We start from the raw sequence: 17,913 nt of genomic DNA, 5'->3' as shown, positions 1-17,913 counted from the left end.
GCCGTAGCATCTGGCCCATAGTAAGGGCTCAGGTAATACTGAATAAATGAAGGCACAGAGATGGGCTGACTCAGCTCAGCTGCTCTGCTCTTTCCTAATACGAATCAGCAGCTTTTTTTTCCTGCCTTGCCCATAATTTTTCAGGGATATCACCTTACTGAGTACTTGCAAAGGTTTCTTGAGGTCATAAGTCTTTAAAAGTACTCTGTTTAAAAAAGAATATGACAATTTTGAAATGATGGCTTTTATTCACATATTTTAAGTCAGTCATTGTAATAGCAAGCACTGAAAGATCTGTTGTTAAATACCTAGGAGTAAACGAACAGAAGTGTGCATGTTACTTTTACATAGCCGGGTAGCTAGGGCACTGTTTGGCACCATTTCGACATTCTCTGTGGCATGGAAGATGCCTGGTTTTGGGTATCCTCATATAACTTGGGCAAGTGTTGCGATTTGGAGGCTGTTCACCACAGGAATGCATCTTTTTCCTTCCTCCCATTTCTGAACCAGAAAGTTGGTAACAGCTGTTGAAGAGACAGTAAAACTCCTGAAGATATACCTTTTGGTATCACAAATCTGGACATAATGCTGCTGGCAGTTGGCTCTCGGTACTGAGGGCAAAAGCTCTCGTCCTGGTTGGGGGACGAGGTGGGGTGGGACAGGTGGATTAGAAACAACTGACTTGTTTTCTTTTGGGATTTTCTCAGATCGTTGGCGAGTCTGCTGTGGACAGTGTAGGTTTAACTTTTGAACTTCTCTGCCTTTTGTGTTAGCCGAGACCAACTGAACAATAATTGCTTTCAGTAACCTCACAATAACACAGCCCTTCATTTTGCGTGATTGGGTTTTTGGGACCCAGTTTACAGAATTTGGGCAGGGTTTCACTGGACCTTTTATGTTCAGAATTCAGATCCCTGGCCTTATTGTGTATTACTGAGAGACCTTGAAGCTCATGCCTTCTCCTGTTAAGTGTCCTTAGGTGCCTCCGTGCCTTTAATAAGCTCACGTATTGCTAGGAGCCTTCCAGGAAAATGACAGAGAAACTCATTCTTGTCATTCTGACCCTCAGGTATCAACTTGAACTAAAGGACGAATACATCACTAGAACTAATAGACTGATTGAAGATGAAAGGAAAAATAAAGGTGATTCTTGGCAGGGGGGCTGTTGTTTACAGTTCTGATGTGAGTGGGTCTGTCTGTATTCTGAAAAATATATAGCTTATACTTCACTGTTAATAGTCTTATTTTACAAAATTGGAAAATGATCATCGTTTTTCACTACCTTTTGGCAAACCTTCATATGTATTCACATGGGTCAGTGATTTATTGTCAGCATTTTATCCAACTTTCTTTCAGTATAGTTTAATAAGAAAGGCTCTGGCTGTCAAGGTGGCAGCAGCTTACTGCCATCCAGTAAACATCCTTTCGACCGGCAGAGACTTGATGTTTTACTTAGGGAAGGTTGTGTTTTAACTTCTGTGTCCCATATGCACTAGTTTCTTATTGCCTTTACTTCTAATATATTTTCATGCTTCATAATATTTTGACTTGACAGATAACCTTCTAAACTCTTTTATATATTAGCCTGAGACTAGGGAAGTTGAATAATTTTTCACTCTTCAAGTATTTTGCATTTCAGTATATTTCAAGGAAATTGCCTGGGACAAGAAGTTGGACTTTTGGCAGAAATTTCAAAGGATTCTTGGGCATAAACCAGGGCCAGATACTTAATATTGGTGTTCCTTTTACGACTATCTTGTGGAAACCAGTGCTTCTTTAGGAGTTAATACCATTGTGTATTCAGCACATTATTTTTTGATGATATATCTTCATAATCTTGTGTTAGTTTAACAGAAAAATTTTTGTCTTGAAGGAAATTAAGGACTGTTGCCTTAAGGCCCTGTGCTCTGAGCAGATGGTATAACTGATTAACATATGTAGCGGAGAGATTTCACCACATACATGACTGCTATAACTTCCCATCACCTTTTGGGTAACAGGCTTTATTTCCTCCTTGCCCACTGAATTTTTGACCCCTGGCAGCGCAGTGCCTAAGGCACTTGGCTGCCAACTGAAAAAAGGTCGGCAGTCTGAACCCACCAGCTGCCCTGTGGGAGAAAAATGAGTTAGTCTGCTTCCATAAAGATTACAGCCTGCTCTGTCGTATGGGGTCACTGTGAGTCAAGATTGATTCAACAGCAGTGGGATTTTTGGCCATCTGCTATTTAGATTATGAAAGATAGGTAGTTAGGCCTGACATATTGGCCATAACTTATTAAATGGCATTTGTATTCCCTCTGAAAGTATCATAATCTTTAATTGGTTGGCTTTTTCTTTCAGAAAAAGCTGTGCATTTGCAAGAAGAGCTCACAGTTATTAATTCCAAAAAGCAAGAACTCAGTCAGTCCGTAAACCGTGTGAAAGAACTTGAGGTAATTGTTCAGCCTGTGGTTTTTTCTAAATCTGTGTTAGGAAGTGTATGAAACTTTTTAGTCATCCATAATTTATCTGCAGCTATCTCCTGGGACACTGGGATTGTTTATTATATGTCTATGAAGTTACGTTCATAAAATAGTTCTTAGTTTGAATCTAAGTCACAGAGGGATGGATGCCTGGAAAGAACATGTGCTTTGGAGACCTAGAGTCCTGCTTGAATCTTGCTTCTCTCCCTTTCTACTTGTGTGCCTTTGGGCAGGTTCTGTGACCTCAGATTCCTTATCCCTAAAATTTGGAACACTACCCATACCACATGGTGGTTGAGGGAATTCAGTGGGCTAATGGATGTGGGTGGTCAGTACAGGTCAGTTTCTACCTCAGCCTCTTCCTCTTTCCCATCAGCAACAGGTTAACATTCCTGTCATCCCATGGATGTCTTATAGGTGAGAACAAAGTGAGATGCACTTCCACGTGCCACTCATTCTTTATTTCTGCTCATTAGCGTGCTGTCTGAGGGGTAGAGCTGGAACGTTAGGTACTCCAAGTATAATCCATATATGCAATTTATTTTTGCCCTTGTGATGACTTACGCATCTGTAGGATTCCATATCCATCTAGCAGATATGTTATGCTAAGAAAAGGAAAGCTGCTCACGGTAGATTAGTCAGCATTTCTTTCTCACCTTTTTGTATTTAAATCAGGGTATTATGACAATCTGGTTGTTCAGGTCCTTAGTTGCGTCTGGAAAATGGGGTGATAATCTTAATCAGAAGCATTTGCCTCATAGGACAGAGTTCCATATGATTCAAGTTCGGTGAACTTCCCCCTACTCTGTGTCTGTTGAGTGACCTGAATTAAATTGTGGTGCCCAGTTGAAAGCATCCTGCCAACTTAGACTTAAGCAGTGCTGTAGGGTCTTTGTACAAATGTGATGTGTCCTTTTTTGATTTCAGCTTGAGTTAGAGTCTCTCAAAGCCCAGTCTTTGGCAACAGCAAAACAAAACCACTTGCTGAGTGAAAAGGTTAAAGGGATGAGTGATTATTCACCACTAAAAGAAGAGAAACTGGAGCTGCAGGCACAAAATAAATTGCTGAAACAGCAGCTGGAAGAGAGTAGAAGTGAAAACTTGCTTCTCCTAAACCGTATGTCTTTTTCTGGGTTTGCCCATTTTTATAGTTCATATTAAGTCAGTGCCTGTAAGGTAGACTTACATTGGGAAGATTTTATAAAGTTAACGATTCTTGGATGGAAATGACTTCCTTTTTGCTTGCTATTGGATAATTAATAGTGCCACTGTAAGAAGTAGCAGTAATCTGCCTGTATGGCTCCCACACCCTCTGACTCCTGGTTGGGTTTGGCCAGTGGGGACACTGGCAAGCACTTGGAGGCTGGGAGAAGGGTGAGGTTGAGGTAGGTACTGCTTGCTTCCTCCAGGATGGTGGCCCCGGGGTGGTAGCTGCGTGACACGTTACTGCCCCAGGGAATGACACCATCCTTTGTAGTTACCCTCCAGAAGTCACCCTTGAAAAAACAGTTCACAGGTGGCCTGATGTGTGAGTGCCATCTGCCTTCTGCCTGGGCCCCGACTGTCCCAGATAGATGCACGGATGAGACTGGACAGTTGTTGATAGAACGCTCCTTCTCTCCCTTCTGTGCGTAGTGGAGGGGAGAGACAGGCTGTCAAGTTCGTTGGAGGATTTGAAAGCATTCTGTTACTAGGAGTAGGACTCTATAGGGCAATTAATAAATTTTGCATTAACATGTAATTTTGTGAATCATGATTGCCTTTTTGCCCATATAATAGAATTAATGTAATATTAATTGCATTGAATGCAAAGAAAAGGAAGAACCATTTAAAACCTCCGTAGCCAGTTTTGTTAAGTAAAATAAGAAAACACAAGATTGGAAATGACTAGGATTTTTTTTCCCTTCTTAGGCCTAGCTCAACCATCTCTTGAGCTTGCAGTTTTTCAGAAAGAATTAAAGAAAGCAGAAAATGCTATAGTGCTTAAGCATAAGGAGTTTGAAACTCACAAGAAAGCTCTGGAAAAACGGCTGCAGAATGAAGTAAGTATTGCTCTTCGCTTGTTCAGGTATTGTGGCAGGCCACTTGGTGGACATCGGAACTTGGTGTAAGTCACACCCAGCGTAAACCAGACTTACTTATTTTAACATTAGAAATCACTGCCCCAGCTATGCTAAAGGTCTCCTCTCTCATCTGAGAACATTCTCTAGCGATTATATGACTTCCTATTACTTACATGCCTGTGGTGCCCACCTATAAAGTGTCTCTTGATTCTCACCCTGCCGGGACGCAGTTTGGCTTACAAATACTGACCAGCTTTTTCTGATTTCTCCCTGCCTGCCCTGGAGGCGCTCTTCTTTGATAGGAATGAAAAGCGTGGTGAAAAGCTTCTTTGTGTGTTCGGCTTGTTTTTCTTTCATAGAGGCCCTGTTGATTACTGGTGTAAACCTTCTCAGAATTGGGAAAACAAAAATAAAACAAGCACCATGAGAGAATTCTTCCTTTCAAAGTGAGCTGTGATTTGTCTTACCTTGATTTCTTTTCCTTTTCACATCTTTTCAGATTGAACATTCGGCACAGCTGAAGGCCCAGATAATAGATTATGATGCCTCTGTGAAGAGGTTAACTACGCAGATTGCCGACTTAAAATTGCAACTGAAGCAAACCCAGACAGGTTAGAGATGTTTGCAACCCGTGAATATTTGTGTTTGTGTAAAGCTTTTAACATTTGAGGATGTGTCGTGATTTTTATGGAATTTTTAGTGATTCTCGTATTAGAGGAAAAGGCATAGAAATACATGTTTTCTTTGAAGTAAAACTGCCCATCCATTTCGGAATACCAGCTGGCAACTGCCAACGTTGATTTGCCTTCCGAAGTGCCCCCTGGCTTGGGAGTGCCTCACATCACAACCACAAATGGTGTGGTGGCTGCTCTGTGTGACACAGGAGTCCCAAAAGTCTCCCTGGACCTAGGCTTTCCTTTATTTGTTACCCCAAAAGTAGGACTCGATTGATCGTTGGGTGGCTTTGTCTTTTCTTGACAGACAGATATCCAGGTACGTGCACGTATGCACACATACATAATAATACATACATGCATACATGCCTATACATACATGCATACACATATATGAGCCAGGTGGCCTAGTGGAAAGAGCACCGGTGTTGGAATCAGAGAACCATCTTTGGTTTTGGACCCCAATTGTAAAGTTAGTCATTTGGCCTCTGGCACATTTCTTTACCTTCTTCCAGTGTTGTGCTGAATGAAGATTAAATCAGGTGGGCTCCAGTATAGTGCCTGGGACATATAAGACACTCCAGAAGTGGTCACTGCTGTCGCTGTGTTACTGTCTTTACTATGGATGCAGTCATATCTCCCCCTGCCTCCTTCATAAGAACTATATTGCAGCTTAGATGCTTTTTCTTAGCTGCTTTTAAGCTCAAGGTTCTGTGTGTTAAACCTGTTCAGCCAGCTTCTCACACTTCCTTGTTCTGAGCCTTCCTTATGTCCCACCTGCACTCTTTCCTTGTCAGTCCCTTGTTCCCTTCTGTCCAAACTATTTTTATTTGTATCTCTACTCATTTCTATTCTTTCCTCTTCCTCTTTTTCTCTCAGCAATTCTATGTTGGCCAGGCTGCCTGTAGCTGAAATCATAGCAACCTTGTATCAAAAAACAGTTCAGTGCGGATGGAACCTTTTCAGAAGCATGTGTTGCCCATTGCAAGTGTGTGGTTTGCAGCACCGTGTCTGGCCCCATAGGGAGCATTGCAGGAGAGGAGCAGGCACGTGCAGTGGCTCTGCGTTAGGAAATCTCAGCAGCACCTACCCCTTGCTAACGGTGTGACCCAGCCTCAGTAAGCCTCAGTCCCCTTCGTACAACGGGGGCAGCAACAGTGCCAAGTCCTAGGCTTGCTGGGATTGCAGGTCCTCATTCCCTTATCTGAAACTCTGGCCATGTACCATGTATTTATTTCGCAACAGCCCACGGGCCTGGGGCAGCTTCCTGTAGCTGGGCAGGTTGTCATGGATTGAATTGTGTCCCCAGAAATATCTGTCAACTTGGTTAGGCCATGATTCCCAGTATTCTGTGGTTGTCCTCCATTTTGTGATTGGTATAATTTTCCTGTGTGTTGTAAATCCTAGTCTCTGCCTGTGATTAATGAAGCAAGATTAGATTATGTTAAAGAGGATTAGGGTGGTATGTAACACCCTTGCTCAGGTCACATCCCTGATCCAGTGTAAAGGGAGTTTCCGTGGGGTGTGGCCTGCATCACCTTTTATCTTACAAGAGATGAAAGAGAAGTGAGCAGAGAGACGGGGCCTTATACCACCAAGATAGCAGTGCCAGGAGCAGAGCGCATCCTTCAGACCCAGGGTTCCTGTGTGGAGAAGCTCCTAGTCCAGGGGAAGATTGATAACAAGGACTTTCCCCCAGAGCCAACACAGAAAGAAAGCCTTCCCCTGGAGCAGACACCCTGAATTTGGACTTCTAGCCTACTAGACTGTGAGAGAATAAACTTCTCTTTGTTAAAGCCATCCATTGTGGTATTTCTGTTATAGCAGCACTAGGGGACCAAGACACAGATTAATTACTTTACAATCAGATGCATGAATATTCATGCTAGGTGGGAATAAGTAGAGCTTATAAATGAGTTTACATCAGTTCAGATCAAGTTTTTCAGCCAAATGAGTTTAGGTCTGGTTAGTCTTTGTCACCAAATAAATCATGACTACGTCTTTAGTGCTCAGGACTTTTTGGATTTTAAAATTGTGCATGAAGGATTGTGAATTTATATCATGCATTACGGAAGAAGGCATATAAAGCCGTACAAAGCTCTCAATCCAAACCAAAAAACCAAACCCATCGCTGTCAGATCAATTCTGACTCATAGCAACCCTATAGGACAGGGTAGATCTGCCCCATTGGGTTTCCAAGGCTGTAATCTTTACGGAAGCAGAGTGCCACATCTTTCTGTTGAGGAGAGGTGACCTTTAGTTAGCAGCCAAGTGCTTAAGCACTGTGCCACCAAGGCTCATTTCAAGCTCTCAGTAAACATTGATAATCTTGCAGTTATCCCTGCTTAAGGAACAGTTTAACGTGCAAGCTTGTCCTTTTATTACTTACTTTGATTTTTCCAAAAATTGTTATTTCGAGTATATTTGAATTGTATTCTCTACCTTTCCCGCCGAGGTCTGAAGTTCTCTTTTTGTAATTTGCAGCTCTACAGAATGAAGTGTACCGCAACCCAAAGCCATCTCTGACGGACCGCTCCATCACTGGATTCATAGGTGGCAGGATGGCACCTCACGATGGTGACAAAAGTGGGGATTTCTTGAAGAATCCTCTGGAACTGGACAAGGCTCAGGCAGTTGCGGTTGCACCAAGGGTCACAAGTCCCCCAGATGCAGGGCTAGAGAGCAGTTCCCCCGATTCTGACCTTGAATTTGTAGCCAATACTAAAGCCAGGGTAAAGGAGCTAGAGCAAGAGGCCGAACGCTTAGAAAAAGCTTTCAGAAATTACCATCGAAGAGTCGTTCAAAACCCAGCTACAAGCCCACCATCAGCAAAGAGTCCACTGCCCCTGTACTTGCTGGGAACTCTACAAAACGTCACTTCATGTTCCCCAGAAAGAGGCCTTTTTGCAGAGGACAGAATTGTCTCTGAGCAGCCTCAGGTGGGCATTCTGAGAGAGGAAAAGAACGACGCATTGGAAGTGCTGACAGGTAGCGCAGCTTCACGGCAAAGGAGGGGCTCCTCCCCAAGACGCCTCTCCTCTACTCCTCTTCCAAAAGCAATGAGGAGCCTTGACAGTGAAATGTACCTGGAAGGTAAGCTGCTACAGAAGGGGTTTCCAGAACACTCTTGCTTTGGATAGACTCTGTTCTCATTGGTCGTATCATGAAGGACTCAGGCCTTTGCCTGGAGCGGTTGGGTCCTCTCTCTGAACCTGCGTTTCCTGGTCAACCTTGGCGTCTCCCAGCTCCACAGGGTTGGTGTGGGAGTCAGCAGAAGAAAGAGCATCCAGTCCTGGCATTTTGCTTGGCAGGTAGAGGTGTTCAGGGAGGGGCAGTGTCCTATGCTTGACTGCTGGTTGGTTTTATCTTACATTTTATTATTACCACTGCTGTTCATTGAGGTGGTTGAGCGGTTCGTATGAAGCGCGTTTATCTTGCCAGGATCACAGATGGAATTTCTTTTCAAACCAGTAAAGCTCTTTAGAAACCACATTGGTATGTGCTCCACGCAGTTTGCCATCTTCTCACCTTGGTTCCTTCTGCTTCTTAGGTCTGGCCAGATCCCATGTTGTTTCCCCGAGTGCTTGTCCTGACAGAACACCGCAGCCCTCGCCTGCTGAGTCTAGGCACACCTCCTCCAGCACGTCCCCCTCCAGCCTTCCAGAGCAGAAGGCGAGGTAAACACCACGTTCGCATCGGCGTCAGCTGAGTCACGTTAACTGCGGCTTAGCTTTTACTTGGTGCGTGTATTGTAGGCAATAGGAAAGATCATGTGGCCACGTATGGTTTGCAGTGAGATTGTAAAATGAAGCGTGATCTTTGAGAATCATCGGAATTACTGGGGGCGGAGGGAGAGATTCCTTTTTAACATAATTTCTACTTATTTCCTCAACCTGATGGATAGAATATGTGATATAGTTTAATAAGCATCTTCAGAGTTCCATGACTGTACCTGGTTTATAAAGATAAAAATGAATATAGAAAATCCGAGAAAGTAAATACATTCCGTTTGGTTTTAAACTTGTAACAATTGTGCACATCATTAAAAAGTATTTTGGCGTATAAATATAAACAGATAAGGTTCCTGTTTTTATAGCATTGACATAAATCCTGAAGTGGCCATGGGCTCTGGGGTATGATTGTTGAAGCGGGAAGAAGTTCATTCTAGAAACGAGGCCCACAGGTCAGCCTAGGCTGTGATTGGAGTCACGTCGGGGCTTCTCCCCAGACCTGGCCCCAACTGCAGCATCTTCTGGCTCGCTCAGCCCTGGCTCGAGCCTGGGTATTTGTGTGTCTGAGCAGTCCCACTTACAAAGTTGAGAACTGCAGTATGGGCCTGTAATGGTCCTGCAAGCATCTCACACTTGTGTTGCGCTTTGTGGTCACAGCCATGAGGACAGATGGAACTCACCCACGCGCTGAGGTGCACACTGGGTCGAGCTCCTCATATCGCAGCACTGGCTAGTTCGTGATGATGCTGTACAGAATTTGTTTCTTTCAAAAATGTTTTGTGGTTATTGAGAAAATAAACTCCTCTTAGGGAATAGCACTGAGAGTGCTGTATTTTTCTTTACTAAGGATAGTCATACCTACCTCCCCGCATGAGGTGGTTCTGAGGAGTAAGCGTGTTAGCGTGTATTAATCACTTAGAACCATGCCTGGTGCATGGCGAGCTTGCAGTGCGTCCCAGCTGCGGTTCTTTATAAGCTGAAGAGAAAGGAATTTTGCAAAGCGTTTTCTTGATTTACAAATGGCTTTTCATCACACTGTGGTCTTGGGTTTGAGGTGATTAAAATGTCACACTCACGAATTTTATTCTTCCAATCCAGTCTTTATCAAAATCAAGCCGAACTTCAAGACAGAACTGAATTTTCAAATCTGGACAAGGTAACATCTAAGGATAATGAGGAACTTGATTCATCTTTTGAATGTAAGTTCAAATATAAGTACTGATTTTTATGAGTTGGAAATGTAGAAAGCATGATATTGTTATTTTGTGATGAAACCACGAATACAGAGATCTCACCTCCATTTTATATCATGAAGATTTTCAGGCGTGTGTCTGAGTTCCAGTTTTTAAAAATTAAAAAAAAAATTTTTTAGGATAACTAATCATTTCAAAGTTAGAGCTAAGCCCATAAATGAATCCTTAAAGCAACTATAAAAAGGACAAAAGACTTAATTTACCAACTTTTGGATTATCCCATATTCCTTTTTTATGAGATCGTCATGATTTTTCTTTAAGTTATACTGATTCTGTTGATTTCCTCAGACTTAGAAACCCCTGCTCTTAGTGCAAGAAGGGAGCTGAAAGACTGTCAGCATAGGAGTCCAGAAACTGGTGTCCTGGCCATGGCCCTGACTGTTCAGCTTGGCCCACCTCAACACCCATATCTTAAATGTAAAACAAAGATGTAGAGCCGATCCTCTCAGAGGTCCTTTCCAGCTTGAGAAGTCTTTATATTTGCATATAACCAGTCCGTTAGCCCTGGAAACTTTATTGTTAAATCTGAGATGGTAATGTTTTGAACACTTAAATAGAGGGCTTAGTAAATTTAACAAATTATTTTTAACTTGCCACTTAAAGGACGACTTTGATAAATCATTTCTATTGAAATACAATTCAAATGTTTGTCAGCAATCCAAGTTAATTTTTCTCTGTCATTGGCTTGATTTCCTGTTGGGTAACAAATCTAATACAGCCATGGATCGCATAACGTCCCTTTGGACAATGTCCAACTGCGTATGCTTTTTTTTTTTTAAGAGCAGCTTTCCTTAGCCATTAGGTAGCTGTGCAGCATCACTGATGGACGTGGTGTGGGTGGGGATGGCGCAGCTCCGGCTGGGCTGGTGGCCGCTGCTGGCCAATGAGCTGGGCTGGGCACCGGCTCTTGGGCTTTGTCCAGAGGGCAGGTGGCGGGGGCTGCAGGGCCCAGGCTGTTCCTGCTCCTTAGCTGGGCGCAATCATGGGTGGGACTCCTCCTTTGCTTCCTCACTCTGCTCCTGCTGCTGCCCTGTCAGCCGCCACCCGTTTCTCTGGCCTCTGCCAGCAGCTCCAGCAGCAGCAGTAGCAGAAACAAGGACCACGAGAAGCAGGCTCCCATAAGGTTTTAATATAATAGGCTTTATGGGGGTTTGTTCTTTAACTATGGGTAGTATGTAAGTCAGATGTTCGAAACCTGGGGACTGCCTGTGTACAACCTGGTGTTTGCACAACATCCAAATCACACAACGTCCTATTTCACAGAACTATCATGGACATTAAGCAATACATGATTGTATTGTAAACAGATCTAATTCTTTTGAGTCTGAAAACATTTCGAAGAAGTAAATACACTGACAAGTGTCTATGTTGGAAACTTCTGAGACCCCTCTAAGGAAAGGGCTCGCCCAGTTGCTTTGGTAGAAGTGTAAGTGCTGGGCGGTTAGTTACTCCACTCTCTGCGGTACCGCCTTCTCTGGCTGTCGTTATTAAGGACTCATGGGACAATTGTTTGCCCCTGTGTAGATGCAAGGGACATACCAAGGTCATTTGAAGTGGATGAGCTACTCCCCACGGGTGATATGCCTCACATGGACACCGTCTCAGCTGCTATGCCTGCCAGGCCTGTCTCGTATCAGTGCCCAGGTAAGCTGGGATTGTTTGAACATTAGTAGATGTGCTCTGTAAATGACTGCAGGTACCATCGAAAGACTTTTTGTAAGCATAGATTATTCAAAGCCTTGGGGTTAGGGTGTTATCATTGTTAATTGCTTTTCTTAGGTAACTCTCAATTTGAGCATGTGAAGACAGTGCTGAGAAAAACACTCTGTGTGCAGGAAAAGCTTCTCATTTAGTCCTTCAAGGTCAGATGCTTTTTAAGATATCTTAAACCATCCATCCAAACACAGCAGTTACACTTTTCCTGAACACTAGGTAAGATACATTCCATGGGAACCTCAGCGTCTTGGGAAATCACGGTGGAAAAATGGAAATAATGAGTTCTCCTTAGGGTTAACTCCCGCTACATATCTTTAAAGTGATTTAATGTGATTTTAACATTCTTCTATGATTTCTTTTTCTATGTGTTTGCTTTCTTCATGTTTTAAATTAGGGCAGGGTGAAAAAACCCAAAACTTTTAATCATTGAGAAAGCTGATGATTGCCGGAGGAAAACTGGTCGTCAGTTGTCTGGCCCACTTTCTCCTTCGTCTTATTCCCACCAGCTTACCCCCTTCCTCACTGGTGGGGCACGGGGGAGGAAAGGGAAGTTGAAGGTAGAAATGAGAGCTTTTTTCTAGCCAGGCCCTTTTCTCCATGGACCAAGGTGTTTTAGCCTTACACTTGAAAGGAAATCCCTCCAGGAAAGCCACCTTGGAGTCACTTCCAAACACTGGAGAGACATCATCTCCAAAGCAGGGCCAAAGCCTCTTTTGGTTGAAGTCATAGTGTTCAGGAAGATGAGGAATTACTGAAAGAGACTAGAGATGCTGGCATATAGCAGTGAACCCAGCCAAGCCCCTTACTTCCTGGAACTTCAGATCATTTCCTTTGTTTAGCGGGATAGGAGCAGTGGCCAAGGGGAGTGCCTATCTGATAGGCAGCCATCTAGCAGAGATGTGAGAGAGGTGAGGGAATAAAAATAACATAAAGGGAATCTTCTGAGTCAGTAGGTGTCGTGCCTCTGAAATGTAATGGAGATTATACTAATGACCTTTATGCTAATTATTAAGTGGCATGGTTACTTTTTGATAATTGAGAAATTCTTTTATATTCGTCATTTCACCTTTCATCATGGGTGCAAAGGAAATGAAAAAGGCCGAAACTTGGTATCTGTGAGGTGCCCAGTGGAAATGCTTCTTGTCTTTGCTCTTATATCCAAGGAGATTTCTGTATGCCACTCGTTGCTACAAAATATACCCCAGCCCAGAGAAGTTGCCCGTTGCTCTTTTTTTTTTTTAAATAATATTTTATTGTGTTTTTGGTGAAGGTTTATACAGCAGTTTAGGTTCTCATTCAACATTGGTTGCATTCTTCACATTGCATGAACATTCTCATTATTTCCGTTTTTTTAATTGGCACCAAAACAACACAGCCATTTGGAAATCGCCCTCGCATGTAAGCGTGCAGTGCCGTTTTCGGAGGGCCCCTTCTTCCACCAGCCAGGAGCCCACGGCTCTGCCAGTGAGGAAGGCTGGTATTTTCATTTCAGGGCAAGGATTGAGAGAGAGGACACTGTTGCCTTTCTCCTGTCAGTAAAACCAGCTCAGTTCCTGCTGATGACTCTAGAACAAGGCACAGCAAAAAGCCTCAAAGCCCACTCGCAAGCCTATGAATTGTGCTTATTAGCCTTGCTCGGGTGAAAAAGTTTAGGTCATAGACTGGAGCCAGAGGTGAGCAGTCAGAACAAGCATCTCTGGGATTGAGATTTACTGAATCCTTTGAGGCAGAGGAACGTGGGTGAAGGGCTCTAGGAATGGACAGATAATTAAGACCTGGGCCTTGCCCGTAAGGAATAAGAGTGGGAGAAGCAAGTGTGTGTGGTTTTTGACAAGCAAGTTCAAGATACTGTGTGAGTATGGTGCTGGAGGGGTCGTCACTTTAGGAATCAGGAGGACTTCTCAGAGGAGGCGGCATCTCAGTTCGGTCTTGAAGAGTAGCTGGGGCTTTGTAGGGAAAGGGGGAGGAGGGGACCACGCCAGGCTCGGGTGACAGGGAGAACCAAGGCCCAGAGCAAGGACACGGCAAGCCATAGGCAGGGAACAAGGAAGATGGGATAGAGGTCAATTCGTTCAAGTGCAAAGGTAGTGGCAACGTAGGAAATAAATCTGGAAAGAAAAGTTACAGGCAGATGGTCAGAGCCTAGGCTGCCTTGGTTCGGACTCTAGCAGAGCCAAGAAGCTACACAGCAAACCCACGTCCTCCCTTCAGGCAATGACGCTGGTGCTGATGGAGGTAGAGTGCTTAGTGTCAGGGGACTCTTGAGTGGGTTCTCTCAGCAGTCCAGGTCCACAGTGAGAAGGACCCTAGTTACAGCTGGAGGAGGCAGAAGTGCACCTTGGTGGCTGTGTGGACAGAGAGTAGAAAGAGTATAATGAGAGGGACAGTAATGATAGCTTCAGGTACAGAGCCAGTGCCTGGGGAAGTGTATGTGCTCACGGTGGGGGACCCACTAGACACATGGGTCCGAGGCTCAGGATAGATCAGGACTAGAGAAAAAGATGTGGGAATGACCACTGCGGAGTGATGGCTGGAGCCCCAGAAGGACACGTGCAATGGATGGCAGGATGGCGGGGTTGGTTTGGAGGAGGAGCGACCTGAGCACCTTTGTAGGAATAAGGGGAAAGAGCTGATAGAACTGTTATGTAAATGAATAGGGACTACTGGTTAAGTCAGGGTCCTAAAGCTAGGAGAGGAATCATAATCAGATGCAGAGGCCGACATCCAGGGTTTGCCCTGGAAAGGAGGGAGGAGATGGTTGAAGAGGTTGAAAGCATGTGATGTGGCCAGGAGGACTGTTGAAGTAGTTCCTGCTAAGGATGACAGTATTCATCTTGGTAAAGGAAAAGCCAGGTGCAGGGTTACGAGTGGGTCTGGGGGCCTGGAGGCAACGAAAAGGGAACAGCAGTTTGAAGGAGGTCAACAGAGCCAGCTGAGAATAAAGAAAAGGGAATTCCTGAGTCTTGGCACGGGCTCATACAAACTCATCCCTCATTCGTTGGAGAAATCTGATGCTAAAAGCTACTCATTCTTTCTTTTCTATCCTATTAGATATAGATCAGAAACAAATTGGAGAACCCAAGGAAGAAGAAAACATATGGGAACAGCACATGAAAGATCAAAGACAGAAAGAAGAAAGAAGGCAGAGTGAACGACAGGAAGCTTTAGAAAAGGAGCGGAGAGAACTAGAAAAGCTGGATCAAGAAAGGGTAATTTGTATGGCTTAACTCTCCTTACTGTTGTTAGGTGTTGTCGAGTCAGTTCCCACTCATAGCGACCCTGTGTACAACAGAATGAAACACTCCCCATTCCTGCAGCATCCTCACAATCGTTATGTTTGAGCCTGTTGTTGCGGCCACTGTGTCATTTCCATCTCACTGAGGGTCGGCTTTGTCGCTGACCTTCTATGTACTAGTTTCTACCTTATACACCTTCAGTACCTTAGTCTCAGTCATAGCATGTCCTGAGTTATTGGAGTGGCAGACAACTTTTGGAAAGCCTGCCTATAGCCTTATGAGTTTATAGTGTAGTTTTTGAAAGCTCTTTTGCACTTGATCTTAAAAGAAGCCTGCAAAGAACTCTGCTTCGCTATGGTTCTTGGCTTTATAAGTGGAGTTTAAGGAGACTTCGTCAAAGTCAGCTAGCGGGGACTAGAGCTAGCACGAGAACCACCTGGAGGTGACTGCCAGGCCATGGCGGCTTCCAGGGGTGCACACTGCCTTTCCCTGTTCTCTTCTTGCTTTCTGTGTCCTGGTACTGGATCCAGACAGATAGATTACTCTGGCCACTTTAACACACCTGCTGAGTCTTACTTAAACTGTCTTCTCTGTGAATGTTCCTTTGACTACTGGTTAATTTGGGCTCAAAGCACAGGCCACTTTAGGAAAGTTAATCCCTTCCTTCAGTTAGATAGCTTGTTTGTTTCCTTCGAAAGGTAGCAGTGACTTGAATTAAAAATTTATCTACAGTTCTCTGGTATGCAGGTTGTACTTAGAGGATCAGGATTTATTACTGTGTGCTTTTAAACACTTAAAAGTTCCTAAAATTTCCTTGTTTATTTCCTGTTTTTGCACCCATGTGTTTTATAGAGGATGATTGAAGAATCATTGAAGATTGAAATGGAAAAAGAATTAGAAATGAGTGTTCAAGAAATTAAAGACAAATCTGCTTGTGATGAAAATCCGTTAGAGAAGTACATGAAAATCATTCAGGAAGGGAGAGATGAGGACTCGGCAGACAAGGTGAGGGTGCTGTGGAAGGGGCAGGCTGGGCTGGGGACACTGAGGCATCTTGTGGGTTATTTTAAACCTCGGGAAAGGAATCTGCCTACTCCGTTGGGAGACAAAAAGGTAAAATCATAGAAAATTCCAAGGTCAGATGGAGCCTTCTGTCTTTGAAGTGTTACACTCTTTTGACAGAATTTTGTAGCTTTTACTCAGGTAAAAGATTTAATGATTTTGATTTGTAAAATTTTATAAAAGTTGGGATGTCTCTTACTGTTTAAAGAACAAGCACAAAATAATGGATGATCTCTCTGCGAACAAAGAATGCAGTAGTACTGCCTGAGAGATCAGTGGTTTATAGAAGCTAGAGTACTGTGGATGTTTAGAATGCATACGGATAACTTATTCTAATCTGCTTGTTAGAAAGTCATCTCTTTTTTTAAACTCTTAAATTACATATATATTTCAAAAAATAGTTTTAAAAGAAATCCTAAAGTGCTTTATAAAATTAATGTTTATCTAATTTCAAATTTTTCCTTTCCCTTCTATGGCTCAGAGCTCCAAAAAGATAGTCATCAGAGAAGGCTCACTGTTGGATACACTGCCATCTAGTGACAAAGACGAAAGGTATGGTTTTCCCCAGACACGCTGCACCTCGCGCAAACCGTTACCATATTGCTGGTTTTGTTAGCCAAGGGGAGCTTTCACATATTGGAGGTTGCCTGTAAGAGATTACTGAATCATTCAAAATGACTGACTTGAAAACAAAATCAGTTGTGTTTTTTTAACTTGTGAAATTGGTCCTGATACAGATTGTAAGCTAGGCCAGAAACCCCTCAGGAAAGGAAGGAGAACATCATGAAGCGCCCTGAATAAATTTGACAAGAATACTTTTCATTTTTGTCTCTCCGTAATTTAGTTTCACAGGCTTGTCTCATGAGGAACCAGATGACTTTTGGTGATGTTTGCTGCCCAGCTTCTTACATCTAACAATGAGAAGTTATGTAACGTTCAGGCCTGTGCTTTGTGATAAGACAGTTATCAATAAAGATCGTATCTGTAATGCCATCTCATTTTTTTTTCCATAATTCTGGGTGGAACTATACTGTATAAACCAAGAATAGTCAAGTTGTACTTCTCCTCCAGCCAGACCATTTCTCATTCTTAGGCCTTTCTTAAACACTAGAATGAACTGCCTTGGGTTGGTTTGGTTGTTTTTTACGTTTTTGTCTCAGGGTACACATACTTGAAAATATATCTTGTTGGTCAAACTCCGGGCCTACATTTTGGAACTTTTACCTGTGTTTCTTCCTCTCCAGAGTTGAGCTACCACCTGTAAGACATCCTTCTTCCCCAGTAATCTCTTCCTTGTCCCTTAACAGAAAGACAGGTTCATCCATTCTAGGCTGTAGAAATAGTACAGTGTCGCCTGTGGTCTTTACTTTTGCTATCTTTTTCTTGAGAGTCAACACAAACTCTTTTTAGATGGTAATAAAAATCAAAACAGTACTATGTATTGAGCACTTACTCTGTGCCAGGTCCAATTTTAAAGCTCTGCATGTAGTAACTCATTTAATGCATCAGCCACATGAGGTGTAGGTCCTGTTTTCCACACTTTACAGATGTAGACAGTACAAGGCACAGAGAGGCTGGTGACTTGACCAAGGTCTCATAGCCTTGGAGTCACAGAGCCAGGACGTTACCCAGGCATCCACAGACCAGAACTGCCACAACCTATTCGGGAAGACCCAGGTGAGACATCCCGGGACTTGTAAGGGACTTGCAGTGGGT

General features: G+C 43.4%; 1 protein-coding gene across 4 annotated transcripts in view; it reads left to right on the top strand.

The window, feature by feature from the left end:
• OFD1 (OFD1 centriole and centriolar satellite protein) overlaps nt 1-17,185 on the top strand; it is a 36,863-nt gene extending 19,678 nt beyond the window's left edge. For 3 of the 4 annotated variants that reach the window (XM_049873339.1, XM_049873340.1, XM_049873337.1), the window contains exons 11-22: nt 1,070-1,143; nt 2,341-2,432; nt 3,390-3,579; nt 4,374-4,504; nt 5,025-5,136; nt 7,684-8,292; nt 8,750-8,876; nt 10,029-10,129; nt 11,708-11,827; nt 14,951-15,108; nt 15,988-16,140; nt 16,679-17,029. In XM_049873339.1, coding sequence (XP_049729296.1) covers nt 1,070-1,143; nt 2,341-2,432; nt 3,390-3,579; nt 4,374-4,504; nt 5,025-5,136; nt 7,684-8,292; nt 8,750-8,876; nt 10,029-10,129; nt 11,708-11,827; nt 14,951-15,108; nt 15,988-16,140; nt 16,679-16,813 — 2,002 coding nt within the window. In that variant the 3' untranslated portion in view covers nt 16,814-17,029. The other variant, XM_049873338.1, reaches the window with a different exon arrangement.
• Nucleotides 17,186-17,913: the final 728 nt, after the last annotated feature.

The sequence above is a fragment of the Elephas maximus genome, chromosome X (assembly GCF_024166365.1).
Source record: "Elephas maximus indicus isolate mEleMax1 chromosome X, mEleMax1 primary haplotype, whole genome shotgun sequence".
Taxonomy (NCBI): Eukaryota; Metazoa; Chordata; class Mammalia; order Proboscidea; family Elephantidae; genus Elephas; species Elephas maximus.
The sequence above is the reverse complement of the archived record's forward strand: the minus strand, read 5'-3'. Positions and strand labels throughout refer to the sequence as shown.